Below are 27,371 nucleotides of genomic sequence, written 5' to 3'. Positions count from 1 at the left end.
ATGTGCTCAATAATAGCCAAAGCAACAGCTTATGCCTAACTACAATATATTGTACAGATGCTCAGAATAAGCTGCTTTAATAAAGAGATAAAATATCTGAAAATTTATGCTAATTTGAAGGACCTTCTTTACAGGTGACTTGGTTTTGCATTCACCCAAAAGCTATTTGGTTTTTTTCAGTTTAGTGTCCAAATAGAAAAGTCCAGTTATTCTAATTAATTTTGTAGATTTAATTGTGTATAGATAGAAAATAGCTATTATTTTAGAACTGTTTTAAATACTAGGTAGGATGCTAAAGGTACTTGGAATAATATGAAATTTTTGTATGTATACTAGAAGAAAGTATTCAGAAAAATCTGTAGATACTTATTTAGCCAACAAATATACATGGAGTACTTATTATGTGCCAGATCCTATGCTGAAAATCTTCCCAAGAAGGGGTAGTGATTAGCAAAGCATTTCGATTGATTTATTTCCTTTTTGTACCCTCAAATTCTCCAGCACAACAAAAAATGCATTTTCTAAAGCTGTTCCAGGAACAACTGTAACAGATAAGTAACAGGTGAAGCCTAAGCATAACCAAACACTACTAAGTCATGGTTTTAGGGAATGGTCAGCTATTTAGATGGACAGATACACTTGATTCTAGTACAGCTTCTAAGAGGCAAACAATGTGAAAAACTGGGGCTCACAGACCATAAGCAAAGATCTTTAAACATCATCAATTACTGAAGGCTGAATTCCTACAGAGCCATGCCAGCCATCAACAGAACAGAAACAGGACTGCTCTAACTGGCTACCCTGTGACTAACTATAGACCAGCAAGTCACAGGTTATGGGTTTGTCCAGGAGCTCCGCAAGTGTAGGCCTTATGTCCAGCCTTTAAGAGGCTAGGACAGAAGTTAGAAGAGTTACGAGAGGCTGGAACCTGAGGAAGTTCCTATAATCTATTCTAGGGAAATGAAAGAAAGACTATGGCAGAAAGGTAAGCTGAGGTCCATTTGATACTGTAATCAAAGGTATGGATATGGATGGGTGCTAGGTTTCCTTTCTACCTAAAAGGGAATCAGAGAAGCCACGTCCCAAATATCCTTTCATTAAAGTGTTTTCATGGATCACTATGTTGTATGCTTGAAACCAATATAATTTTGTATGTCAACTATACATCAATAAAATAAATAAAAATGTATTTTCAGAATGGCTATTTTTAGTAGGCCACAATGTTAGGCTTTGGGGAGACAAAGTCATATGACATAGTTCCTTCTTACTTCAAGATATTATTCAGTGATACTACATTCACATGTCTAATCTTTTATCAATTAGACATCTTTTTGAAGTAACAAGTATTTTCCTGCAAATATCTCTGGAGCTGCTATGAGGCAGTTTTTACAGTTAAATATTAACACTTTCTCAACTTTTGATATTTGTTTAAAAAATGTAGAATCTTAGCTGAGATATGCTAGGAGAAAGGGAGTTTTGATTTGAAGAGTGAAGGGACAAAAAGAATTTGATACTTTAGGGTACTTTCTAGAAGGCAGAGAATTTAGCCTATTTTGGAGTTTTATTTTTCTTCCTCCATGAACTTTCTCCCTTTGATAAATGAAGCCTAAGAAAGAGGATTTACCAAGTGCATCCCCTGCTAGGCCTTCCTTTCCGAGAACCCAAGGAACAGAAAAGTCGAACCAAGGGCAGTCCTCCTTATCTTCTCTCTTCTCGAGTTCCTATGTGAATCTCAGATATTACAGAGAACTGACACCATGGAAAAGTAGCAGAAAGCTTTATACACCAACATAAGTCATTCAAGAGAGGACAATGTGTATGCAAACAGAATTTTGGTGTCAGCATCAGCTCACAGAGATTACAGAAAACACTCCTCACTACCTCATTCAGTACACTTTTCTTTTTAGAATATAGCCCCGTCTTAACTCTTTGTACTAAAAGGGTACAGCTACAGAAATCATGTGTCCCTAATCAGATTTCTATAACATTCTAAGTCAATATTAGACTTTTACTAGAATTATTATATTAGAATTTTCAAAAAATGAAAATGGATCAACTCAAATAAAACACAAATATGAAAGGCTCATAAGAACTTGTTCCCTCACAGTATAAAATTACGAAATCTTTCTCAAGATAGAGTCAAAATACATTTAGGTCTTATTTTTGTTAAAAGCCACAGTTTGTTTCTTTAGTCTCTGTTCTGCCCTTGACAACCCTCAGAATAAATCTCAAGCAATTGTTCCCAAAGGATAAACTTCCTTTTGCAGATAAAGAAAATATCTTAAACTTCTAGTACAGTCACCAGCAGATTTGAGAGACTTAAATACAAACACCACTTAGTTCTTGCTCAGCTGAACTAAAATTCTTATGCGGTTGTTGATACAAAGATGTAAATGCTTCAACTTTCTGTAACAGTGGGGGCTACTGAAGTGGCATAGTGTTCTCAAATACATCTGGCTAAAAATGAATTTAACATAATAAATATTTGCTACATTTGAAAGTATTATTTTATTGTTTTAACAGAAGCTGCATTATTATAAAATCAATGAATTAACCATAAGAACGGGTTATCCTAGAGAAAGAAGATATAACACAATGAGATAATTTTGGCCCTTCAGGATGCAAATCAATATTTCTGAAATTCTAAGCACCTCTTACAGACTAAAATAACACTAAATAAGATCAGCCTTTCATGGCTTTGTCTTACTCTACATAATGTCAATTAAGCAATGGCAGATAATCCTTGACATAAAAAGTAACACAAATAGCTAAACCAAATTTTCTCTATAACTTCCCCAACTCTGATGTCACAATAAAAAAGATTTGTAACTGCCTTACTGATAGATCTCAGTATGTTACCTTGCCCATATTTTTCAACAGATCAATCCAAAAAACTTATTTTCTTTATAATTTCTGTAGCATTATCCTTAGATGGAATGGCACTTATCAGCATCACTATCTCCAAGTCATACACACTTTGTGATCTGCTCTTGGCTTCAGTATGACAAGATAAATAAAATATAAACTTTCACTTGAATGATGTAATTTCTCAAAAGTTTTGTGAGAAAGATGCATCACAATGGGGATGTGGTTTACCTGTCCGTAAATCAAATCCTGCTACAGTGAAAACCCACTTAATTCAATTTCCACTGATTACTCAAAACTAAAAGAGGGAATCAAAATCAGAATACACTGAATTATGCTTGGTTTCATTAGGTCTGTTCCCAGGTACTGAATGAATATGCCGTGGCATGTTTTCCTTTGATTTTTCTAGTGGCTTTTCAAAGATTAATAGTAAATAATAATAAGATGCTTGATAATCAACTTTTGTAATTGTTGTATTATTGCCTCTGTAAGCTATCCAGAACTGTTTTCATGTCATTAGCTCACAGGGCTAGTCATTTTAGTTAGAACACATAGGAAGACAAGGCACAAAATAAATATTTCATAATTCAAAAATTAGGCCAAGATCCAGGTTCTAAGTTATATTATCATATGTAGTGAATCTTAGCATTAGCAAGAATGATACAAATCAATAAATAATATGTAGCATTCTAGATAAATCTTGACAACCCTTCTCTGTAACTAGTCATGGAGAAAAATCTCTGACTTCTATTACAAGATTTAAGACCATCAGCTGATGTTGCTGTTGGTTAGTGTACAAAATTAAGCCATTAATTATCAGGTTTCTGTAGTCTCATTCAATTCCTATTAATCTACTTTAAGGATTAGAGGCTCTTTGGAAATTATTTAATAATAGTAATTATTAACAGCATCTTCATCTTGCCTAGAATGAATCTGAATTTATTTTATTAATGGGTGGTTATTTAGTAAATATTTAATATTCTACTTAGTACATTCTCATGTTGAGAATTCTTCAAGTTAATCCATCAAAGCTGATCAGAGAGATGGGGTATAAAGCAACAGAATTTACAAATTAGGAATAAGGGTGGGATAAATACATATGAATTCTGAATTAAAAGACTAAACTTGTTTGGAAATAGATTAATTTAAACATGTTTCATTTAATCCAATGTTACTGGATGCAGATTAAAGATACCAACATCTACAAGGACTGTCCTCAAGTTAGGATATTAACAGCAAAGTCAAGTTAAGTTTGCTAAACTTCCTTTAGGAGAAAATTGGAAAAAAAATTTTATTCTTGCTTTGTTACCTAGCCACAGTGCTTTATATACAGTAGGTATGTTTCAGTGAACATCATTAGAAATTTGTAGTGAATATCTTTACAAACCTGTGATTACTGTCATTCAGTTTACATTCTAAATAATAACATAAACAAGTTGGTTACACAGAAAGTTAAACACTGATGAGTGCCAAGAAGAAAAAATAAAGCATGAAAGGGGTTTAGGAGGTGTATATGTGTGTGAGTGAATGAGAGACAGTGTTTAAAATTTTAGGTTGGGCAAAGGAGGTCCCATTATCCAAAGGACATATAGAGAAGTGTGAGAAATCCATGCCATTGATTATTACTGCTGCCAAATTGGTTGTTATTCTGAGTGTGTAAAATAAATTCTTGTTTAGCTAAAAATTAAACTTATAAAAAGTTTAAAAATGAAATGGGGGAAATTATCTTGCATAACTTGCTTTTTTAGAAAAAGTTTTATTTTATTTTTAGGAGAGGTAATTCCAAATTGATAAAGTAAACATTATTCACATACAGCTGTCAAATTTTATTTTAGACAACACAGTGAGTTCCTAAAGTACTCTGAGATTCCGAATGTCAATCCATTTGGGCAGTGTGTTCACGTTCTTCAAAATGAAAGCAATTTCTCGAACACTGTTGAGTCCATTAATTTGCAGAAAAAACCCAGCTATTTAGAAATATGACAGTCCTGCATTATCTGAGTTATGCTGTTTGCATTGCTTTGGCTGGTTTTCAGCTGGAATCTCATGGATGACCCCTATTGTCCACGAGAGTAATAGATTGATGAATATGCTAATGAACTTCCCCTAGGTTCAAACCACTCCTCAGCAAAACTTGGTATTTAAAGAATTGTCTTCTCTCTTGCAGGATGACTTGGGAATCATTTAGGGTATCTAGATAGTAGTGATCCCTTTTTACCAACAAGGAAGTTGATTCACTGAGTGCCTCATTTCCTACTGTCCTAGCAGTAAGCAATTTGGACACAGGAAACACCTGATTCTGTAAAATTTCTGTGGCACATTTCCTCCTGTGGCTTGTTAGTTAAAGTGGATAATGCAGTGTGCAATGTCTAGATTGCAGGGATGCTTGAACTGCCCATTTTCTACAGGACAGTTTATGACCAGCCTTTCCACAGCCCAGCCATTGAGAAAGAAGAGGCACTATAGTTATGGCTGTCACTGCTGAAAATGTCACCGCAGCAGTTAAAGCCAAGAAACAGGAGTCTAAATGCTGGAGTCAGCCTGGTTCAACCCTGAATTACCTACTTACTGTGGGACTTGAGGCCAGTTTTCTGTATGTAACCCCCTGTATGTCTCAATTTCTCATCTGTAAAATGAAGGTTATAATAGTACAAATGTTAATGTGAGGTTAACATGAGGGGTTAATGTGAGGAAAATAGATTTGTAATTGGAGAGTCCCCAAAGGAGTGGAAAGAGAAACAGAAAAAGGATTTGAAGAAATAATGGCTGAATTTTTTACAAATTGGATGAAAATTGTAAATCAACAAACCCCAAAAGCTCAAAGAACCCTAAGACAAGAAAAATAACACTACATCAAGGCACACATAGTAATAAAAAACCTTCCAGAAACTCTATCAATGTCTCTCAACCAGGGTTGATTCCTTCCCATTCTCATCCCAAGGGGACATCCGGTGGTTCCGAAGACATCTGTGATTGTCACAACTGGGAGGGGAGGGGGTGCGCTACTGGCATTTAGTGAGGTGAGGCCAAGGAATGGTGCCAAATTACAATTCACAGGAAAGCTCTCACACAATGATTTTCCTGCCCCAAAGCTCAATAGTGTTATGACTGAGAAACACTAAAGGCATGTAACAATCAGAATGCTTGAACCCGGTGATAAAAAGAATATCTTAAAATCATACCTTTCCTATATTTTCTCATTCCTGACAAATATAGAAAGTATATGATATTGAAATGCTAGGCACTTTTTGTAAGTCACTCACCATGTTTAAGCTATGAGCTGAGCACCAAGAAGTAAAGGTGCCTCGACCAGAAGAACTACTTGGAGAGGTTCCCAGAATTCATGGATCAATGTGATTTTTTAAATACCTTCTTTTAAATGGCTGAATTACAGGAGCAACACAATGTGCCAGGTATTCTGAAAGTTCTGCTTTGTGGTCCTTCTGACAGTTAGAAAGGCATGAAGTAATAAGACTAAGTGGTAGATACAAGTTAAAATCCCATTTCAGCTCAATAGCTCAACAAACATTCACTTGGGACTACTTCCACAGTATACATTATACATCAATGCAGCTCCCCAAGTTGGTGTCCCTTCATTTAATGCAGTACTCTTCTGGATACATCCTACCCATTTAATGTGAATTCTATCCAAAGTCACAAAAAAGTTTTAAATGTCCACACCAGTTTTGTTCTTTTCTTTTTAAATGACCAGATTTATGGATAGGAAATAACATGTTGTTTGAGGATATCAAGAATAAAAGCCCAGACAGATTGTATACCTATTAAATACTAGACACTGAACTAGGTACTTTATATTCATGATCTCATAATTCTCATATAAATCATTTGGGTTTGGTATTATTTCCATCTTCACTTTACAGACAAAACAGATGAACAAACCCACTGACATGCCCCTAATCACAAAGCTAAGAAGTGGTGGGGCCAGGATTTGAACTGATGCCTATTTTGAAAATCCCCATCCTGTCGAAAACTTTAATACACGATTTAAGATCACAAATGTGCTTTTATTTAGTTTACTATTTTGGATCTTCATAACAAGTCAATCAATGTAGATTTACATTGCTAGAGTACTCATACACCACATGAATTTATTGAGACACTGGTATTCCAAAGACAGGCAAGGGTAAGGTACATCAGTCTGTATTTCTTCATTTTCCTATCAACGGAGAGAGTAAGTGTGAAAATACTCACATCCATGGCAGGAACTGCATGTGTCATTTATTAAAAACTGCCCTACAGTTTTATTCTTACAGATGACTAGCCTAGAGAAAGGAAGGAAGAGACTTCTTTTGGTTTGGTGTGTTCCAGATGGACAAAAACTGAGAATCACCTCTTTCAAACATACAAATCAGATCTCCTTGGTTGAATTTAGGTAGGTTTTACTAGAGTATATACAGACAGCTAGAAACATACATTTGTTTTGCTTTTCCAAGAGGTTAAAAAAGTCACACGAAAGGGAAATAATATTAAGAAATGGAGTAACATACTAACTGACCAAATTGTTTAGCTTAAAAATATCAGATTCATCAGTGCTGTAAATGAGTCAGATTTGGATTGTGTGTCTTCAGAAGGAATCCTCCCAGATTCAAAAGTGAACATTCAACACAATTAGAACAACCAAGCACATTTTCTTCTTTAGTTGGGAAATGATAGATCAGTATGTGTTTTACTACGGAAGCAGACATATTAGTGAAGGCTATAGGAGCAGGCAATACATAATTTATCTTGACAGAATACAGTGCTTCAAATATAAATATTTAAAGGTAAGTGTAAGTTCACAGTTGCTTTTTTTCTTTGTACTCACCTTGAAACTTTCTTTCTTCCTTTTTCTCACATAGTTGTACATACAAGTTATAAAGAACCCCCCAAAAATGAAATTTTATGTAACATATAATTCATTAACTCTACAAACATGTCTTGTTTCCCCCTTCAATCAACTTAACTCTTTACAGTTCTATATACTCCCTATAAATGAATAAAAAGAAGTTTATACTTACTAGAGAGAACAGTTGTAAGGAAAATGTAGTCTGAAAAGGATATGAGTCCACATTCTCCAAGGGTATAAAATATACTACCTTCATCAGCAAATTTTTCTCGTTCCTGGGCAATTTTCTTTTAAACGTATGGGTCCCACCAAAAGATAAAAAGAAGATATAACAGAATGAGAACAGAAATAGTTATATGAATCACCACTTATCTGACAGTTTTATGCTGTTTATCATAAGCATTTCCCTGATGGCCATTCCAAATTAATGGATCCTTTACAGTTTTCAAGATATTAAATTGCAAAGACAGAAGAGGATTTTACTTATTTGTGTCAACACTGGCTTAATATGAACAATGGAAAATAATTTCAATTTTATGAACTTCTGCTACTTAACATATATAAGCCCACTTCAGGGTTGGCTTTGTTTCTTAGTTTTAAAAACAACTCACCTTCTTCTATAGAGATATATAAAGTAGGAAAATATCTAAAACAAACAAATGAAAAAATAAAATGAAATCAATTTAATCTGATCAAATGAAATCAGCTAATTGCCCAGGAAACACTATACTACTAGTGATTAGAAATGAAGAGATAAGCAACTATTTCCAAGGCTCACACTAATGTCAGAAAACTAATTTCTAAAATACTAATTCAAATTCTTACCTCATGACCCCCAAGAGTTTTACTTTTGGAATGCAGAACAGTTTGCAGAGTAAACAGCATCTCTGAAATATGATTGAAAATCAGACATGCACACCAATCTTGAGGCATGAACTTAATTATATTTACTGTTACTTTGGTGGAGGCTCCTAAATTTCAGCTATTTGATAAAACTCTCCTAAAACTTAGACTTCCTTCTAAGTATATATTCATTTTTTCTTTAATCTATAAAGCTCATAGAGAGACTTAATTCTCAGCTTCAGTGATGGTCTGTCTGGCAAGTGGTCTCTTCCTGGGTCTTGAAATAAACCTATCCTGTTTCCTCAATTCCTAGCTAAACCACAAACCTACTGGTGACACTGAAGATATTTTCAAAAACTGGAAAGGATCCACCAAACAGTTAGACTTTGAACTAATTTCCATAAGTTCTGGACCAACCAAAGATATTCAAGGAATTATTCTGGGTACCAAAAAAGAAGTAGGTTTTAAGAACCCAAACCAACAAAGCGCAATCAAATAATGTCATGCGAACAACAAAATAAGAAGCAACAATGCAAACATGACCTCAGGAGGAGTATCATGAAAACTAAACCAAACAAGCACCATCACACCAGCATCCACGTACACAATTATCCAACAGGTTACCTCTGTCTAGTGGAGATCCCATCATATACCATAAAGGAAAGAAAACTGGTTAACCAGTTGAAAACAAGCACCAAATGAATCATCATGATCTTCTTAGTAAACTAGTCCAAAATAGCCTCTACTGGATATTTGCTTGTTCACACGCAAGGGTAACTACAGATGAGTAAAAATCCATAGTTGAAAGCAAAGTACTACAAGGTTTTGATGGCAGATTCTACATAGGAAAGGGCTACTCTGACTCATTCGTGGTGGACAGTAAGCAGGGTCTTACTTCAGTAGGTAGAGATTACTTCTTTAAGTTGATGACAAAAGTGAATACATAGTCCAAAATGTTTAAATTAAGGTTAGATCACATATAACATGATCATCTACCAAGACACTGAAGACAAAGTTCAGACAAAAAAGCTACTCAATGAGAACTAGAGCAGCAAAGACTTTAACTGGCAAGTTAATATTTTAATTTCTCAGAATAAAAGAAACAAATGGTTACGTTTTTTACATTATCCAAGATACTGTAAAAGTAAAGCATGTGAATTAGAAAAAATATACAAAATGTGAAATAGGCTCCCAAGGGAATTATTAGCCAGAATGTATATAGAAGCTGAGTACTTCATATTAATTACATAATAATCTTCATAGAGAAATTGCTATAAGTAAAAAATAATATACAGGAATTCAGAAGTTGAGAAACAGACCAAAGTCCAAGGACAGACTGAAACAAGGTGGCTAAGCCAAATAAACATACCAAACATTATTTTTCTAACAATCATGTGGACTACACTGCTGCTTAGCAGATAACAAAAAACAAACTTAATTTTGTTAGTAACTTCTAATCTTTATATAATTTTAAATTCAGATAAGTGGAAAGATCCATATAAAGAACCCTCATATATTTTTTACTCAGATTCACCAATAGTTTACATATATCCTATTGAGGTATCATTATACATATATATTTTTCTTCTGCACTATTTTGAAGGTTGGAGACATATGCCCCTTTATACTTAAATATTTCAGTATATATTTCCTATGAACAAAGACATTCTCTTACATACCACAGTATAAATTTAGTAAAACCAGAATATTTAATGCTTATATATACTATTAGGTAATCCACAATCTATTTTCAAATTTAGTCAACTGTCCCAATAATTTCCTTCATACCTATTTTTCTCCTAATTCAGGATGTAATCTACAATCATAAATGACATTTAGTTGTCACATCTCTCTAGTCTCCATTAATCCTGAACAGTTTTCTTTCTTTCCTTCTTTATTTTTTTCTATTGGAGGGTTATTATTATTTTTGATTGTGTTAAAATTCACATAACATAAAATTACTAATTTAACTATTTTTAATTTTGTTTTATTTTTGGTATAATTAATACACACTTACATGAACAACATCGTGGTTACTAGATTCCCCCCCATTATCAAATCCCTACCACATACCCCATTACAGTCACTGTCCATCAGCATAGTAAGATGCTATAGAATCACTACTTGTCTTCTCTGTGCTATACTGGCTTCCCCGTACCCACCCACCTACATTATGTGTACTAATCAAAATGCACCTTTCCCCCCTTATCCCTCCCTTCCCACCCATCCTCCCCAGTCCCTTTCCCTTTGGTAACTGTTAGTCCATTCTTGGGTTCTGTGAGTCTGCTGCTGTTTTGTTCCTTCAGTTTTTGCTTTGTTCTTATACTCCACAGATGAGTGAAATCATTTGATACTTGTCTTTCTCCACCTGGCTTATTTCATTGAGCATAATACACTCTAGCTCCATCCATGTTGTTGCAAATGGTAGGATTTTTTCTCCTTATGGCTGCATAATATTCCATTGTGTATATGTACCACATCTTCTTTATCCACTCATCTACTGATGGGCACTTAGGTTGCTTCCATTTCTTGGCTATTGTAAATAGTGCTGCAATAAACATAGGGGTGCATATGTCTTTGTGAAACTGACTCCTGCATTCTTAGGGTAAATTTCTAGGAGTAGAATTCCTGGGTCAAATGGTTTCTATTTTGAGTTTTTTGAGGAACCTCCATACTGCTTTCCACAATGGTTGAACTAATTTACATTCCCACCAGCAGTGTAGTAGGATAATTTAACTATTTAACCATATAATATTTGGGCTTTTTGAGTTTGCCTTCCTACACATAATGTTTTCTAGGTCCATCCTTGTTGTAGCATCAAATCAGTACTTCATTCCTTTTTATTGTCACATAATATTCTATTGTATAATACCACCACTTGTTTATCCACTCATTCAATGAAGGATATTTGGTGAATTGTTTTCACCTTTCAGCTATTGTGAATACTGTTAATATGCACATTCATGTACAAGTATTTGACTATCTGTTTTCAGTGTTTTTGGGTATATACCTAGGAGTAGAATTTATGGGTCGTATCATTACTCTGTTTAAATTTTTGGGAATGACTAAACTGTTTTCCACAATGACAGCACCATTTTACATTACTACCACCAATGTACAAGTGTTCCACTTTCTCCACATCTGCACCAACATTTACTTATTTATCTAAAATTACAGTCATCCTAGTGAGTGTGAAGTGGTATCTCATTGTGGTTTGATTTACATTTTCCTAGTGCCTAATGATGCTGAGTATCTTTTCATGTGTTGGACACCTTCATATCTTCTTTGGAGAAATGTCTATTCAAATCCTCTGCCCAAGTTTGAATTGAGTTATTTGTCTTTTTGTTGTTGAGTTTTTTTTTTTGAGACGGCATCTCTCATATTTATTGATCAAATGGTTGTTAACAACAATAAAATTCTGTATAGGGGACTCAATGCACAATCATCATTCAACCCCAAGCCTAATTCTCAACAGTCTCCAATCTTCTGAAGCATAAAGAACAAGTTCTTACATGGAAAACAAGGTCTTACATAGTGAATAAGTTCTTAGATGGTGAACAGTGCAAGGGCAGTCATATCACAGAAACTTTTGGTTTTGATCACGCATCATGAACTATAAACAATCAAGTCAGATATGATTATTTGTTTGATTTTTATACATGATTTATATGTGAATCCCACATTTCTCCCTTATTATTATTATTATTATTATTTTTAATAAAATGCTGAAGTGGTAGGTAGATGCAAGATAAAGGTAGAAAACATAGTTTAGTGCTGTAAGAGGGCAAATGTAGATGATCAGGTGTGTGCCTGTAGACTAAGTATTAATCCAAGCTAGACAAGGGCAACAAAACATCCAGATGCAGAAGATTTCTCTCAAAACAGGGGGGTGAGGTTCTAAGCCTTCCTTCTGTTGGTCCCCAGTTTCTCTCCTGATGGCTCCCCTGCGACTGTGCCTGTCTTAGGTTGTTCCTCCCTTGAGGAATCTTACCCGTCTCTGGCTAACCAGTCATCTTCCGGGGCCATACAGGGAAATGTAAAGTTGGTAAGTGAGAGAGAAGCAATATTCTTTGAAAAGGTTAGCTTTTCACTTCTTTGTAGATTTATGCCCTGTGGCTTCTATGCCCAGCATTTGTCTTGAGGTATCTTTACCACTTGGAAGAATTACGATACTCGGTAATTTTTTATATGAGGCACTAATTCTACTAAAGGGTTGTAATTAGGAAGGAAGAAGAAAAGCTATAGAAGTAGCAGATGGAAGAAAACATGGGAAGATTGATTATTTCTTTGACATATCTTCTTGTAGAGTAACATAAGCATGTATAGGTTTTAAACTACTAATTAAATTGTGCACATACATTAGCATAATAGGAATACAGCTACATAACAAAAGCAGACCTACAATTAACAGCCATATCCAGTGAAACCAAGAAAACCAGTTAGGTACCCTAGGCATTTGTGAAAACTTATCAATGATATGATGGATATTGTTGTTGAGTTTTAAGAGTTCTTTATAATGTCTACATTCTAAGCCTGCATCAGGTACGATTTTCAAATATTTACTCCCATTCTGTGCATTGTCTTTTCCACTATCTTAATGATGTCCTTTGATGCATAGAAGTTTTCAATACTGAGGAAGTTCAATTTGTCCATTTTTTTTGTCTATTGCTTGGGCTTCTGATGTCACATCTAAGATTCAATTACCATATCCAAGGTCATAAAGATTTCCTGTATTTCTTCTAAAAGATTTTTAGTTTTAGCTTTTATATTTAGGTAATTGTTTCACTTTAGTTAATTTTTGTTATGCAATGGGTGATAGGGTCCAACTTCATTTGTTTGCATGTGCATATCCAGTTGACCCCACACCATTTGCTGAAGAGACAATTCTTTCACCACTGAAAGCTTTGGACATCCTTGTTGAAAATCAACTGGCTATAGATGTATGGGCTTGTTTGTGGACTCTTAATTTCATTCCATTGATCTACATGTCTATCTTTATGCCAATACCACTCTGCTTATGTTTCTGTAATACTTAAAAATTGCACTAAAACACAATGAGCATAAAATTTAGCATGGTAACCATTTTAAAGTGTAAAACTTAGTGGCATGAAGTACATTCACAATATTATGCAAATATCACTACAATTAGTTACAGAAATTTTTCATCACCCTATGTGGAAATCCCTTGCTCATTAAGCAGTCACACCCCACTGCCCCCTTCCTCTATCCTCTGGAAACTACTAATCTTCTTTCTGTCTCTATGGATTCACCTTTTTGGATATTTCATATAAATGGAACTACATGTAATTATTTTCTGAGATTAAAATTATCACCTTACTCTACAGATTGCAATTAACTTCTTAAATTTACAGCAATCTAGTCTGAATTTATACAAACTTAGAGTATTAAAAATTCTGCTTCTACAAAAAACTGAAGGACCAAACAGTAGCAGACTCACAGAACCCAAGAATGGACTAACAGTTACCAAAGGGAAAGGGACTGGGGAGGATGGGTGGGAAGGGAGGGATAAGGGGGAAAACGGGGCATTATGATTAGCACACATAATGCAGCAGGTGGGGACACAGGAAAGGAAGTATATACAGAGAAGTCAAGTAATGACTCTATAGCATCTTACTACGCTGGACAGTGACTGTAATGGGAACTTGATAATAAGGGGAGTCTAGTAACCATAATGTTGTTCAAGTAATTGTACATTAATGATAAAAAAAAAAAACCAAAGATGAAAACAAAACCAAAATTCTGCTTCTATAGAGCTCTATCTTCCTTTATGTTGTTATTTTCACATATTACATGTTTATACAGTATGCCCATTAACATAGATGGGGGTGTAAAACCTAACTACTACTTAATTTTTTAAAATAGAAATATAGTTGATATACAATATTATGTATTGATTTTCAATAATAACATTTATTTCAGGTGTACAACATGGTGATTCAACAATTATATAATTACTAAAGGCCACCACAGTAAGTGTAGTTACCATCTGCAACATACTATGTTATAGTACTGCCATGTTTCCTATGCTGTGCTTCCATCTCTGTGACTATTTTATAATTAGAAGTTTGTACGACTCTTTACAAAGCAGTTGGCATTGATGTTAGCTTTTCCCAAAGGGAGTATCGCAAACAAGGGCTTGGGAAAGGGAGGGAAACCTTCATTTATTTTGCCCATTCCCCCACTCCCCTCCCCTATGGCAACCACAAGTCTGTTCTCTGTGTTAGAGTCAATTTCTGTTTTGTCTGTTTTGTGTTTAGATTCCACATATAAGTAAAGTCATAGGGTACTTGTCTTTCTGTATTATTTCACTTAGCATAATACCCAGTAGGTCTATCCATGTTGTCACAAATGGCAAGATTTCATTCTTTTTTATAGTTGTAATATTCCATTGTAAAGATGTACCACAGCTTCTTTATCCATTCATCTACTGATGCTCCCATATCTTGGGTATTATAAATAATGCCAGGATAAACATAGAAGTGCATGTATCTTTATGAATTAGTGATTTTGTTTTCTTTAGGTAAATTCCTAGAAGGAGAATAACTGGGTAACATGGTATTTCTATTTTTACTCTTTTGAGGAACCTCCATACTGCTTTCCATTGTGGTTGCACCAATTTACACTCCCACAAACAGTATGCAAGGGTTCCCTTTTCTCCATATCCTCAGGAACAGTTGTTGGCACTTGTTGTTCCATTAATATAGATTTATAATTATTGTTTTATGCATCTAAATCACACATGGGAAAATGAGTCAAAAACCAAAAATACATACTTACCTATGCTTTTATATTTACCTATGCTTTTATATTTACCTATGTTATCTTTACTAGTGTTATTTTTTTCAAATGTTTTCAAATTATAGTTTAGTGCCCTTTCATTTCAGCTTTATGGACTACTTTTAGCATTTTTTTAGGGTAGATCTATTAGCAATGAACTTCCTCAGCTTTTGTTTATCTGGGAACAGCTAAATATCTCCTTCATTTTTGAAGGATAGTTTTGCAGGTATAGAATTCTTGTTTGACATTTTTTTCTTTCAGCAATTTAAATATATCATCCCACTGCCTTCTGACCTTCACGTTTCTGGTGACAAACTGGTTGTTAATCTTATTGTGTATATTTTTATATGTGATTTGCTTCATTCTTGCTTTCAGGATTCCATTTTTAGCTTTTGACAGTTTAATTATGTGTCTGAGTGTGGATCTCAAGTTTATCCTGTTGGAGTTTAACTTCCTGGATGTGTGGATCCATGCATTTTATTAAATTTGGAAAGTTTTCAGCCATTATTTCTTCAAATATTTTGTCCCCTTCTCTTTGTCTTTTGGGATTCCTATTGTACATACGTTGGTACACTGATGACCTCACAAACATCTCTTAGACTCTGTTCAGTTTTCCTTTTTCTTTGATTCTTAGATAATATCAATCAACCAGTCTTCAAGTTGAATGACTTTTCAGCTTGTTCAAATTTGCTGTTGAACCCCTTCAGTGAAATTTTCCTTTTAGCTATTGTACTTCTCAGTTGCAGAATTTCTAATTCCTATTTTTATGATATCCACCTCTTTATTGATATTCTCTAACAGTTCACACATAATTATTCTTGTTTCAAGTTCTTTGCCTGTGATTTCCCTTAACTCTTGAAAATACTAAGACAGTTGATTAAAAGTCTGTAGTAAGTGCAATATCTGAGCTTTCTCAAGGATAGTTTCCATTTGTTTTAACTCTGTAAATGGGCATTACTTTACTGTTTTCTTTGCCAGCATAATTTGCTGTTTAAACACTAGACAGTTTGTATATTACAATGTGGTAACTAGTGATGTGATGGAGATTTCCTTAATTTCTTGGAGATAAAGGGTGAAAAAATTCTCTTCAGGTCTTTGCAGATTGGCTGTGTTGGGCATTCTTTCAATGTGTAACCACTATTTACAATTCTGACTTTGCCTTCTCTTCCTGCTTTCATGGAAGTAAAAAGTCAGCCACAAAACTTAGGGTTTGACAAGAATGGACTAACAGTTACTAAAGGGAAAGGGACTGGGGAGGACGGGTGGGAAGGGAGGGATAAGGGCGGGAAAAAAGAAAGGGAGCCTTACGATTAACATGTATAGTGTGTGTGGGGGCACGGGGAGGGCTGTGCAACACAGAGAAGACAAGTAGTGATTTTACAGCATCATACTATTTTGATGGACAGTGACTGTGAACGGGTATGTGGGGGGGACTTGGCGAAGGGGGGAGCCTAGTAAACATAATGTTCTTCATGTAATTGTAGATTAATGATACCAAAATAAAACTAAAAAAAAAAAAACAACTTAGGGTTTGGAAAGGTTTTTTCTAAGCATTCATTCAGCCCTGGGAATAGAGATGAACTTCCAGATTCATCTCTTGGTATGTGGTGGAGCATTTCAAAGTCCTTGTTCTCTCATGTATCTCCTGCTTCAGCCTATTCTTCCCCATGCTTTCGTTTTGTTTGCTGCTTATCTCTGGCTGCCAAGCCAGGTATATTTACCTTTCAATGCCTTTGACAAATGCCACCTGGGAGGCCACCCCAGCCCTAAGAATACTCCAAGGTAGGCAAGAAAAAGGCAAGTCCCCAAGCCAATCGATCCCTTATTGACTAGACAGGTCATATCCACATTCTCCAAGAACAAGGTCTGCACTGCTCCTTCTGGGACCAGTAAGCTGTACCAGGCACGGGGGTCACAATTTTTATGGGTGATATCTTGCTGGAGAGTAGGGAATAGTCATTGGGTAAGTTAAAACACCACAGCTGTGTCTTCCTAAATTTCAGAAGCTTCTATATTCTTAAAGCATTTCCCTGGTCATTTTTCCTTTTTTTTCTTTGATTCTTAGACAATATCAATCAACCAGTCTTTGATTAGTTAGATTTCAGAGATCTGAAAAAGTTGACTGACAGTTTTTCCCAACTTAATTGTCTGAGTAGCGGGATATAGTTTTGGAGTTACCTACACTTGTAATTTTTGGTCTCTTTCTACCTCTTGACTTTGAAAGATTTGAAAAGTACAGGCAAATTATATTGTAGAATATTCCTCAATTTGAATTAGGTTGATATTTCTGCATGGTTATATTCATATCTATCTGTCCATTATAAACTATGAATTCATATTAACATCTCTAATTCCATTCTATACCACAGGGTACAGTTTAGTTTTACCCCTTATCCACTTGTTATTCCCCTCTCCAACATGGAGAAACTTGGTTTCCATTGTCCTCTATATATTTACTCTTTTGCTCAAGCTTAGAAGATACAGAAAGTAGCTTTACAATTGCTAATCATCTCTGCAAAATACAGACAAACCATCTGGAGTTCAGTATTTGTTACTTTTAAAATCTTAGGGTGAAATGCACAAATCTAATGTATAATTCAGTGAGTTTTATAAATATATATACCTGAGTAACTGACATCCTTATCAATATTTCCTTTAGTCCTGATGTTTCCTTTATACCCTTCTACAGCTAATTCCCACCATATTTTTACACCATAGATGAGTTTTGCCTGTTTTAGAACTTCCTACAAATGATATCACCAGCATATACTCTTTGGTGTTTAGCTTCTTTAGCTCAGCATAATGTTGGGAGAATCATCCATCCATACTGTATTTACCAGTAGTTCTTTAATTTTTATGGTAGAGCGGTGTATTACTCATCAATAAAATAAAAAATAACAAAATCAAAATAACGGTATTATCTATTAAAATAAATATAATTTAAAAAATATACAGTAATATTGTGCATAATACAAAATGATTTCCTCATTCCTTTATTGAGAAATAGTTAAATTCTTTTCAGTGTTTGGCTATTCTGATTTCCCTCAAAGATTTTGTATCTTTTTTACTCACACTATCATGTATGAGAGTTCCAGTTGCTCCATATCATTGCCAACATTTGTGTCGCCAGTCTCTAATTTTACCCATTTGAATGGGTAGGTAGAGGTATCTCATTGTGGTTTTATTGTGCATTTCTCTATTGATCAATGTGCACTCTGTTTATTGGCAATTATGTATATTTCTTTGAGAAATATCTGCTCAAGTCTTTTGCCATTTTTAATTAGGTTGTTTTTTCAGTACTAATCATATGTTCTGGGCATGAGACTCTTCTCAATAAGGTAGCCAGACCCAAGATGATCCCAATGATTAGTGCCTCCTGGTATTTACAACCTTATGTATACCTAGTCTCTTCCCCACTGAAACAGGGTTGGTCTGTATGACCAACAGAATATAGCTAAAGTGATAATGCATGAGCGCTGATGCTAGATCATAAAAGGTATAAAATGCACCTTTCTCTGTTGGAAGCCAGCTGTTATTTGAGCAAAACACTCAAACAGGCCTGTGGAGATCCTACAGGGAGAGGATCTGAAGATCTGAGGTCTCCTAACAACAGTCAGTACTATCTTACTGGCCATTTGGGCAAATCACCACAGAAATAATTTTATTCTGTCAAGCTAGATGACTAAGGCCCTAGCCAACATCTGACGGCAACCTCCTGAAAAAGGCTGAGCCAGAACCATCTAGTCACATTAACCCCAAATTCCTTACTCACAAAAAGCATGAGAAAGAAGAAATTATATTATTTTAAGCCACTAAGATTTGGATTTGTTAATTCAACAACAGACAATAAATATACTCAAATGTCTGTATTAAAAGTATTTACAGCTAGTTTGTGGCTTATAATTTCTATTTTATATTTTGACAACAAGAAGTGTTAAATTTCATGAGTCTGATTTATCAATTTTTCCCTTTATGGTTAGTTATTGTTTTCTATATGCTAATAAAATTTTGCCTATCTCCAGTTCATAAAAATCTATTTTCTTCCAGAAGCATTATATTGATTGATGTTACATTTAGGCCTATGGTCCATTTCAAGTTACTTTTGTGTGTAGTGAGGTAAAGGGTAAAATTTATTTTTTAAAATATGGATATATAGTTGTTTTTAAACCATTTGTTGAAAACATCTTCCTTTCCCCATTTAACTATTTTGGCATCTTTGTTAAAAATCAACTTACTTTTTAAGTGTGGATCTGCTCTTCTAAGATATTTTCTGACTTGAGCAGCTCATTTTTAAAGAGTTTTTTAGCTAGCAACGTGTATGATGGTTTTCCAAAGTACAAACAAACATGGAATTACATGAATGGTTAAAAACGCAGCTTGAAAGACTCTGCATGAGATGCATTTGAGTCATGGTTTAGACCTAGCCACCTCCACCATTAGGAAAATTACAAAATCTGCAGAGAGAATAAAAATGTCACTGAACATACACTGAGAATTACTATCAGAAGATTATCTCCATAGGCACTATATTATGGTGACATCTTACAATGCTAATTCAGTTGGTGTGATTTTTCTCCCCAGGAAGGTATCCCTTTTTCTACTGCATTACATAGGATATGTCCATGTTTGCAACCCTCAGTCCTCAGTCCTCCAAACAGAAAAATATTTCTATTTGTGTGGCTATGTACGAGACCTCTGTTGTACTGAGTAGAATGATAGAGAACAGGAGAGGCCAAAAGAAGTCTTCATATAAGAAAAAGTTGAGGACATATGGAAGAAAAGATATAGAAAAAAGGGACTCTGGAAAGGTGAACCAGAAGGGGAAGAAGAGGTGATAGAGAAGAATATAAAGTATAAAAGTTAGGAAAAATAAAGGAAAGAGCATGTGTGTGTGTACGTGTGTGTGCATATGTTTGAGAGAACAGAAAAATATGTGCTTTGCAGCTCCTTAAAAATGATTAAGGTGTTTAAAGAGGATTTAAAATTTAGCCATGCTTTGCTATATGCCCTGTGCAATATAATCTTCTAGTTATTTAGTGAAGGTCTACAATGTTCTTCCATGCTTCTGGAGTTGTGGTGGGAGTAGATGGAGACAAGGAGAGAAGTTGCCTGTATGTTTTCTGAAACATCCACTTATCAAAGAGCAGATAAAGTACACTTGGGATATGCATCTATTAACTCAAAGAATGTATAAGTAGGTTTTTGAGTATCCCAAACTCCAAAGACAATTATTATGAAATTCATGACATATATTAATAACAAACACCAAAGCTTGCATAAAACCATTAACATTGATCCCTCAAATTATTTAAAGCTAGGAGGGGAATCAAAATTTAGAGAAAATGGGAGTTATTAGAAAAGCAATTTTTAGACTATTATGTGTTGTATAGCTACTTCTTAGTTGGTCTTTTTAAGTCAAAGGCCTGATTTTACCATAAATGATATCCTTAAATCAACTAAACATGGCACATAGGGAATCTGAAAATATAGATATTTGAGTTTGATAATGAATAAACTTATAAAAGTCCTGAAGTATGGTGAAAATAGAAAATCAAGATTCAAGGAAGGAAAGTGGAGGGAAAGCTTTTGATTATTTTTTCTTATTCTGAACATCTCATCAATGTTTAATTTTGCAAAATGAGAATATCAAGTAAAATGTTCCCTTACTTAATCTTCTGAATAATATTTAATCTTTGACTAAATCTTAAGTCTTTTTTTTTCCTGAGCAAATACCATTTACATACTTCAGGGGTGATATGGAAGCAGAGTCCAAAGAAAATATAATCTTTTTTAACAGACTGGTAATAATGTTCGTTTTCTCTCACTGTCTCAGAGGTGCTTATTTCTATTTTTTCTTACTAATGAACATTTATATTCATATGTATTTTTACTAGGAAAATCTATCATAAGGATTTGTATTTATTTCAATATAAGTAATAAATTCAATATAAGTAATACATATAATAAACCAAAAGGAAGAAATTTCTGTATATAAAAGTCAAAAGAAATAGAATATATTCCAATTCTGTTGTAAGACAATATAATTTAAGATTAGTAATATATTAAGATACCAGTTTAGTAGAAAAAATTTATAGTAAGGGTTTAAAAGAAACTTGTTTCATTTTAAAGTTCTTGAGATAAGAATTAAGCAATACTTCAGTATGTATGCTAAAAATTAAACAGAACAGGATACTTAAAAAAAGGCTGTAAAAAAGAAAAGACTGTAATTGCAGATACCTTACAGAGCATTATGCTATTTTGTGCATCTTCAAAGTAATGTATTGAACTTCCTTCTGATCACTTTAATCACTGAAATTAAGGCTGTGAAAGTAGAATATAGGTCAACTGATAAGAAAAGGATTTCTATTCAATTCATTGACAAATATTATCCCCTTTTGGAGAACAGAATTAAACAAAATACTTAAAAGCATCATAATCACTGACTTAAATGAATTTAACTGTTTTTACTATTCATTCACATGACCTAGTCTTAGACCTTATTTGTTTCAAAATTTACAACATAGCTATAAACTCCCACTAAAACATGCATATTACTGACCTCAAGTAGGCAATTAAGTAAATAACCTTATAAGGGTCCTGGCATTGATCTCAGCTGCACCATATCCTGAATCTTTTTATTTTTTTAGATAAGCATAAAGACTTAAGAGTAAACTTACAGCAAATCATAGCCTATACATGTGTAATTGCTACACTTCTCAATGAGTCTAAAACAGACTTGTTTTTACCAGGAGAGCTTTGTGCTAAAGCATCCACAATATGATTTCTGACCAATCACATAAACTTAAAAAACATCTGGCTAAAGCTGAAGGTGCCATCAGGAGCCCTTTAGCTGGGATTTCCAGACATGATTCAAATTCATTAATACTGTGCTGTGAGTATTAACAGCAATCTTAACTGTTCTAGGGCTGGTAACACAGAGCCAATAATTTTGCCTTCTAGGACTAAACTGAATGAAGCCAAAGAGAAAAAATAACATTTAGAAAATTAATTTCATTAATGATTCTAGTTAACACCCACTTTTCAAGTTTTATCATTCAAAATACATTTTTTCTATCAAATAGAAGTCTATGGATTATGTTGGCAAAATAGATGCTAATATCTAGAACCTTAAAACAGTTCTGGTATATAGAAAATCTAATAAAGAACACAGTTTTACTATTTAAGTTATGTCATCCTTATGAGACTGAAAAAAGTCAATGTTTAACATTAACACTTCTCTATATTGCTAATACACATTTCAAAGTCTATCTAAATCCCTCAAAAAGTATTTGAGGTTGTTTTGAAAATGAATAATATGCTTCTTCCAGAAAATGAAATTTTGTCTTATCATTTCCAAATAATAAACAGTGTTTCTACTTAAGGTTGGGATTGGGGCAGGGAGGGAAGGAGTGTTAGAAGAAAAAAAATTCAGCAATTTCTCCATGCAACTAAAGTTGGTGCACAGATAGATGCTAAAGCCTTGGTAAGATATTAAGCAATCACAGTATTCCCAATCAAACAGAAAATGTTGCACAGTTAAAATGTATGTTATTCTTCTTCTCCCATCCCATACCTGAACATGCAGGAAGGTACAATTTGGGGATAGGTCAGATAAAAATTAAATAGAGATGTTTCTAATTTATAGTAGTTTAAGCTTTCCTCTCCTGCCTCAGTTTCCAACCTTTACAAAGGTAATATTGCATTCGAGGCAACCAAACAAATTACTGTGCAACAAGCTGTGGAAAGTGAATGCTTAAGATATTGTAAACTTCACTCTGCCAGAAAACCATTCTCTTTTCAGTCCCAATTCTAACCACTTTAGCTCTGAGAACAACTCCAAATACCCAGAATGCAAATATTTTCCTATTACATTAACTAGATGGCTATAGAGAAAATAGAAATGAAGATGTTTAAAACAACAGTTGCACAAGATTTGATTAAAATAATGATAAAAATTCAAAAGTCTACTGAATAGCATTAACTTTAAGAAAATGATACAACTTTATTGAAATGATTTCAGTCCTGAGCATCTGATGAAGTATTATCAAAACCCCAGGAGAAAATCGTCAACTCTATTATAGTTTTCTACCACATTATACCTCCACACTTGCTTCAAATCAGCTCTAGGTGGGACAACCTATGTTTTACTATTATTACCTGCTAGATAGCAGATAACTAGATAGAAAATCTAAAATTTAATTTTGAACTTTGGCCATACAAAAAAATTAGTGCTGAAAAGAACTGTCTTGAGCTCAGCAGCAGTCTTGGTTTTAGTCTCATGGGTTAGAAGGCTTCCCTGTCACTACATGAAAAACAATATTACAAATTTTGAAAAATAAGTCGGTATAGTATTTTACTTTCTCCCATTTGGAAAAAATTATTATGAGAAAAAAATGCATCATAAGAACAAAAATAAGAGTTTCAATCTGAGGATCATACATGCTTGATTTAACCTGTTTTAGTAATTATCATCTCCAAGGTAGCCCCTTAGATGAAGAATTTTCAAGTCATGTGAAACATTTAGAGGTATACCTTGAACACCACTGACCATTAAAGACATTATCAAGAATTTAAACATTATAGTTTGCATATTCTATGCCAGGCAGGGTGCTAAGCACTTGCATTATTTCTTGAAGTCCTTACTGTAATTCTGTGAGGTAGTTGATACTACTATCTATACTTTACAGATGATAAAACTCAGGTTTAGAGAAGTTAAATAAGTAGACTAAGGTGACAATACTATATATAAAGTGGCATGAAAGGTCATGATCTGACTCAAGCACCCATGCCACGAGCTATTATGTTATATTTTGTCAAATGCACAGAAATACACCAGGTATCTGTATTGTTGCAATTTCTGAAATTGTTAATGGGGGCTCAATATTTTTGGAGCAAATCAATAGTTCACAATTGTAAAATATTAACCTTGGGGCTTAGCTTGACTGGCTCAGTTATCTTGAAGATGAAAAGGAAAATCTAGTTAATTATGCAGGTACACATGGTATTTTTATGCCTTGACTTGTTCAAGCACATAATTTAGTACCTCAAGAATGTAATGGTTCTTTTTATTCTTCTTAATTAATAGATGTTAGATTAATCTGTAATTGGAGAAGCTTTTTATTTAAGTTTAGAACTTGAAAAATGCATCACGGCAAAGACAAATATGTAAAGCAAGAAGAATCCTCACACATTCTCCACAACTAAAGATCTTCAATAGATGTTTAGGCTAAGTTGAGAAAACGCTTTTGCCAGAAGAGAAGAAAAAATTGTTTTGAGTAACTTTCAAAGAACTTTATTTGTGTAACCTTAAAACATTCTAAAGTGTTTGTGCTAAAATAATAAGAAAAAGGAACCAAGACCGCACTCACATCAAAGTGAATTTCAAATCTTGTTCATGATGGCAAAGTCACACATGAAGGCGTTAGAAATGTAATGGATAGTCATGTTTATGCTTTCAAATCAACAGTGATAAATCAAATGGGTTCAGGTGACTCCAAATTCAAACACAACTAAACCTAAAATGAAAATGTATTTAAAAATACCTTAACAGAAATCTGAATATTTGGGATAACCAAATAAACTACACTATGACTGGGACCACTTAATGCTCATAGTATCGTTTCTTTTTTCAACCTGAACAAACTCATGGGTTAAAATCAACAGACATTAGTAGTGGTAGAACTCAGAGACTGGAAAGAGACATTATGGATACTCCTCACAGGAATATAATAAGTATTTGACACCATTTATAAACTGCATCTGAAGAATAGCACTCTATGCTACCAGAAAAACAAAAGGATTCCAACCTTTCTACAGGCAACAGAATTTAGCATGCAAAGGACAAATCCCTGTAAGGAAGCAAGCAAGAAAGCCCTCTTCTGTAAAGTCACTGCTCATTGACCTTCGGAAGCTTTAAAGATTTATACTAGTGTCACCAAAATGAGTGATATTTATAGAGCCCAATATAGATAAACAATTCCTCCACTACCTAGTCTAGAAAAAAAAGCTGCTTATTTTTAACATAAAAGCTTATTAACAAGATACCCTTAAGAAAAAAGTAAAACTTGACTTTGAATCCTTGATCAACAAAGGATATTACCTTCAATTGGCAAAGTTCAAAGAAAATTGGTGCTCTTTTGTCAACTATGGGACTACTCAAGGCTGCAGATTCCAGAGACTTCCAAGCACTTACCAATTCCTACCTCTTTTCTCTTCTCCTTACTCCAAATCTTCAAGCCTTAAACACAATTATCAAAAGGTTGGAAGAGTTTTTAGATGCCTGCTACAAACTGTCCTACCATAATTAGAGAACTGGAAGTGGCTTTTCTCAATTTCAGATGTTAGCATCTCATCTGTTTACTCCCTTGACACTGTGCATGATGTTTGTGCCATAGCTATTTTAAAACAAAAATCTCCAGGATTTAGGAACATTGATAATGGGGTTATCAATAAATTATTTTGACATAATTATTTAAATATTTTTTGGTTTGTTTCAGAATGCAGTTAAAGACAAAGGTAAAATAATCTATTACACTGATAACAGGTTTGGGGATTTGGTGAGGATACTACTAAAAATACATCCCATTTAAAAAATGAAACAGAAAACATTTTATAAAAATAAAGAACACCCTGTGATTTTCATTAATTATATCATTAACTATTTTAAACCAAAATATGTTCTAATCCAGTTTGGTTTACATTTTTGTTAAGAAAGGCAAGAGTAATGTGTTTACATGAATAAATTTTAATAATTTAATAAAAATATTTATAGATAATTAGAGTCAAGCTCTCAGAGATCTATTTAAAAAGTACTTAGGCATGTAATTCTCCTGAAATTGTTCTTTGCCAGCTTAAACTCTATATAATTCTTTTTCATCGTTTTCTCCACTTATTTGGCTTGCTGTTCCCAGTTAAAGTTGCTGATTAGCTCAAAACGGCAAAATAATCACGTCTTTCTAGATGTTCCATATGTTTCCCCTTAAGCCATTTTATTGAGCATAGTGCAACTAACCAAGTGCTTATCTGTATTTATTATGTAAAAAATTTCAAATGAAGAAAAACTATTAATTTTTTTGAAGTTGTTATTCAACTAGGAACATGGCTAATACTATTTAAACAACCCAATTAGCTGAGTATCCTTCATACAATACAGTGATTAAAACAGTTTCTTGACCTTTTGTGTGACACATGTTAAAATTTCCTCTTAACTTATGTTAGGTATTATATTCTCAAGTACTGGTGCAGTGTTGGAGCTGTCATATTACAGATAAAGTATGTTCATTTAAAGTGACAGGAACTGAATCATTCTGAAGGGAGCAGGGGAAGGACATAAGCATGCACTCAACCTTTGTCCCTGAAGCGTTACTATGGGTTTCAGAACATTAATTAATTTAAAGCACATGCTGCTGAGTCAGTACCTGCCAGAAATCCTGATCAGAAGATGAGAAAAGGAAAAAAAAATTTGACATTGATTACACAAACAAAAACTCCAAAATCAAATACATATATCACAAACTATTATAACATATAAAGGACCAATGAATATCTGTAATAACATCACTGAATATCTGGAAATAGGAAATGAGGAATACATAGAAATATTTTATATAGTATTTGCTAGGTACATAACACAAAACAAAAACATTAACAACTCAATTCCTAATCTCCCCTAAATGAAACACATAATTGTAGAAAAACTTCACCTTACTATAAAAAGAAAACACATGAATAATTCATTACCTGTTTTTAAAGAAAAGGGAGGCAAACAGTACATTTTTTTTTCATGGGTAGCCAAAGCATTTCTTCAATTAAGGTTCCCTATTAGGATGTTTCACTATCATTTCATGGATGAGGTATTTTTTAACTTCGTGGCAAATTCTTTGCTTTACCATCCATGTAAACATAAGATAGCCAAATTCGGATGAATTCTGAGGATAGTAACTACTCTAAGGAAGAGTTCAGAATGCCTACATATAACAGTCAAATTTTGTTCATTTCCTGCAAAATTATGTTGCACTAG

At 33.9% G+C, this 27,371-nt stretch overlaps 1 protein-coding gene across 3 annotated transcripts in view; it reads right to left on the bottom strand.

The window, feature by feature from the left end:
- Nucleotides 1-27,371, bottom strand: part of MICU1 (mitochondrial calcium uptake 1) — a 239,911-nt gene that overhangs the window by 108,877 nt on the left and 103,663 nt on the right. For all 3 annotated transcript variants that reach the window (XR_012133183.1, XR_012133182.1, XM_036998795.2), the window contains exon 6: nucleotides 7,884-7,998. Coding sequence is in view for 1 of the 3 variants with exons in the window: in XM_036998795.2 (XP_036854690.1) it covers nucleotides 7,884-7,998 (115 nt within the window). In the remaining 2 variants the exon portion in view is untranslated. The remainder of the gene's footprint in view (nucleotides 1-7,883; nucleotides 7,999-27,371) is intronic.

The sequence above is a fragment of the Manis javanica genome, chromosome 7, assembly GCF_040802235.1.
Source record: "Manis javanica isolate MJ-LG chromosome 7, MJ_LKY, whole genome shotgun sequence".
NCBI lineage: Eukaryota > Metazoa > Chordata > Mammalia > Pholidota > Manidae > Manis > Manis javanica.
The sequence above is the reverse complement of the archived record's forward strand: the minus strand, read 5'-3'. Positions and strand labels throughout refer to the sequence as shown.